Source organism: Austrofundulus limnaeus, unplaced genomic scaffold (assembly GCF_001266775.1).
Source record: "Austrofundulus limnaeus strain Quisiro unplaced genomic scaffold, Austrofundulus_limnaeus-1.0 Scaffold84, whole genome shotgun sequence".
NCBI lineage: Eukaryota > Metazoa > Chordata > Actinopteri > Cyprinodontiformes > Rivulidae > Austrofundulus > Austrofundulus limnaeus.
The window spans coordinates 894,292-896,814 of record NW_013952486.1 but is presented as its reverse complement, the minus strand read 5'-3'; the positions used below and the strand labels follow the sequence as shown (position 1 = coordinate 896,814).

The 2,523-nt window shown below is 34.9% G+C and overlaps 1 protein-coding gene across 1 annotated transcript in view; it reads left to right on the top strand.

Annotated features, from left to right (window-relative positions):
• The window catches only part of isca1 (iron-sulfur cluster assembly 1), a 6,222-nt gene that overhangs the window by 2,457 nt on the left and 1,242 nt on the right, over positions 1 to 2,523 (top strand). Inside the window, exon 3 of the mRNA XM_014011731.1 lies at positions 663 to 768. Within this exon, the coding sequence (XP_013867185.1) occupies positions 663 to 768 (106 nt within the window). The remainder of the gene's footprint in view (positions 1 to 662; positions 769 to 2,523) is intronic.

Here is a 2,523-nt window from a genome sequence, read left to right as displayed (position 1 = left end):
AGAAGAACCCGTCCAGAAGACCTATACAATTTTTTCTTTTTGATTTTTTTACCTGGATTACTGAGATGCATCAGGACATTTATATATGTCATATCAAAAGGAACAGAACAGAATAGAAAAGAAATAGCTTTCATTGTCCCGCCGAGGGGAAATTTAGGTGTCAAAGTTGCATCAGTACAGAGTTCCACACACTAGTTACTTTACAAACTATAGATGGCAAATATAAATAGCAAAAAAAAATCACACAATTATTGTTCTATTGTCCAGAATTTTTTTGTGTTTTTAGGCCACAGATTTCTTAAGTCAGAGAAAATGACACATACACAAACAGATAAAACACAACAAAACAGACAAAACACAACAAAATAAGTGACATTTTCACTTAAAAACATTGTTGTGTAACCGGACTAAAATTTGACATGTATGTCATTTTATTTGTATTAATATTTTGTAAATGAATAGAACCAATTTGTGTGCTTAGTAAAAAGAATACCAGGTGTGGTCATATTTTAAAAGAATTGTACCAAATATTATAGTTATTTTCCATATTTATGCAGCTAACGTATTAGCATTTCTTTAATCATTTTTCGTCCTCTGTATAYGTTGTCACMAAGTTTAAAATAAAAGCAYATGTTTAAATTTTTCTGTCTTTTCRTCAACAGATTGGTTTGAAGGTTGGCGTGAGAACACGTGGCTGTAATGGACTGACTTACACACTAGAATACACAAAAGAGAAGGAGAAATCAGATGAAGAAGTGCTACAGGATGGTAAGTGGTTTTCTTTCTCGTGACTTTAGGATAAAAAGATGAGAGGTTAAACGTATCAGTGCCGTAGAGCTTTTTAAAACCGTAGAGGCTGGTAATATTGAGAGGAGAGGGGGGAAAAGACAGCAATTCTCATCATTCAAGTCATATGTTTGCAAAAAATGATAGGCATGTTCTTATCTTTTTTACATAAGTGCGTTTGAGCTTTCAGTTTATTTATACTGTATTTTTCTCAAACAGGAAATTCTAATAATTCAAGCATAAAGACAACATAAATGTTCTTAGATTTCACAAAGAATAAGTGTGTGCGGTAGGGACTGTTGCCATTAATAACCTTTCATTTCATTTATTTATTTAAAATGACAATGCACATTAATCAATATTCTGCAAATATAAATGCGCGGGAATTAGCACAGCAGCTAAAACCTGCGCACGTGGTTGTAGCGGCGAAGCTGGAACCCATCTGGCTGTTTAGTTTCTTTGATGGTGTATTCTGTGTTGTCTGTTAGGTTTTGCAACTTCTTTGCACAATCAACTTTAGAGTCTCCAGAGCACAGAGCCATTGATAAGTTGATGTTGCTGCTCCGGATGTCTGCAAAAGTCATTCACCCCTCAGCGCAGACTTGAAAGACCTTTTTTTTTCTTTTTTGTGATGTTGTTATTGCTGCTGCAAGTATTAAAAGGTCAAAAAGTACAGAGTGCATCAGTTTGTTTAAGATAAACAAATCCTTCTTGAGAAATCTGTCAAATATTTTCTGGTAAAAGTTCCACCAAWTTAGGAAATCTCCAACCCTTAGTTCTTTTTTTCTCCCTCAGTTTGTAAAAAAAAAGGTTTAGTCAAGATCACAAATGGTGCTTGGACATACTTTTAATCCATTCTGCATCAGTGTTGTCTTAGTTTGAAAAACATTTTATTTACATGTCTTGAAATATTCTATTATGTCTCATTCATTGTTAAAAGTCTGGATGTTTTTGTCTAAGGAGAGATCTCATTCAGGTGTCAAAAGTAATTCAGATCACTTTGTGACTGTTTGGTGAAAATTTTGTCACAAATTTCTTTAAAATGTTAAAGAGGAAGGGTGGGGGTATTATGWGTTTTTTAGGTGCTTAATGCAATTCTGTACTATTCATAATCAAGTAATTATGTTACTTTGAGTTGTTATGAAAATGTTTTTTTATGTCAAGAATAAATTTGACTTTGCATCATAGCCTATCTAAACACCTTGAAATAAGGCGTTGTCTTTTAGAACTTGCTGTTTCTGACACTCCCACTTCAGCACGTCTTACCATTGCCGTTTACAACTTTTTATACAAGCGTTTTGTTTTGTTGTTAATAAAAAAAGAAATCAAAAGAAGCACCGTTATTGGAAAATAGCAACTCAGGATACAGTTGAATCTTACTCGAATGATCCTACGTCAGACCCGGAAAGTACATTTTCTGAAGAACCGGAGCTAGCACAGAGGCTCTTACAAGACATTTCAGCTTGCTAATATATCTTCTAGTCATCCTCTCATACAGATACTTCAGTGATAAGCTACTTTTTGCGAAGAAACTATACATTTTTTAAAATTCAAATAGGACTGGACTGAGATGTAGTGTTACAAGCTCAACAGGTGTGCAGTTCTGCCGGGTGTTTGCTAAAGCTGAAAACATACTCMCTGCGAACTGCCGACGTCGGCACGGGTTGTCGCAGTTTAATGACGAAAATTATGTCACCGGGCTTCGCAAAGTCGTGTCGACAGCCTCTTTTGGCACAA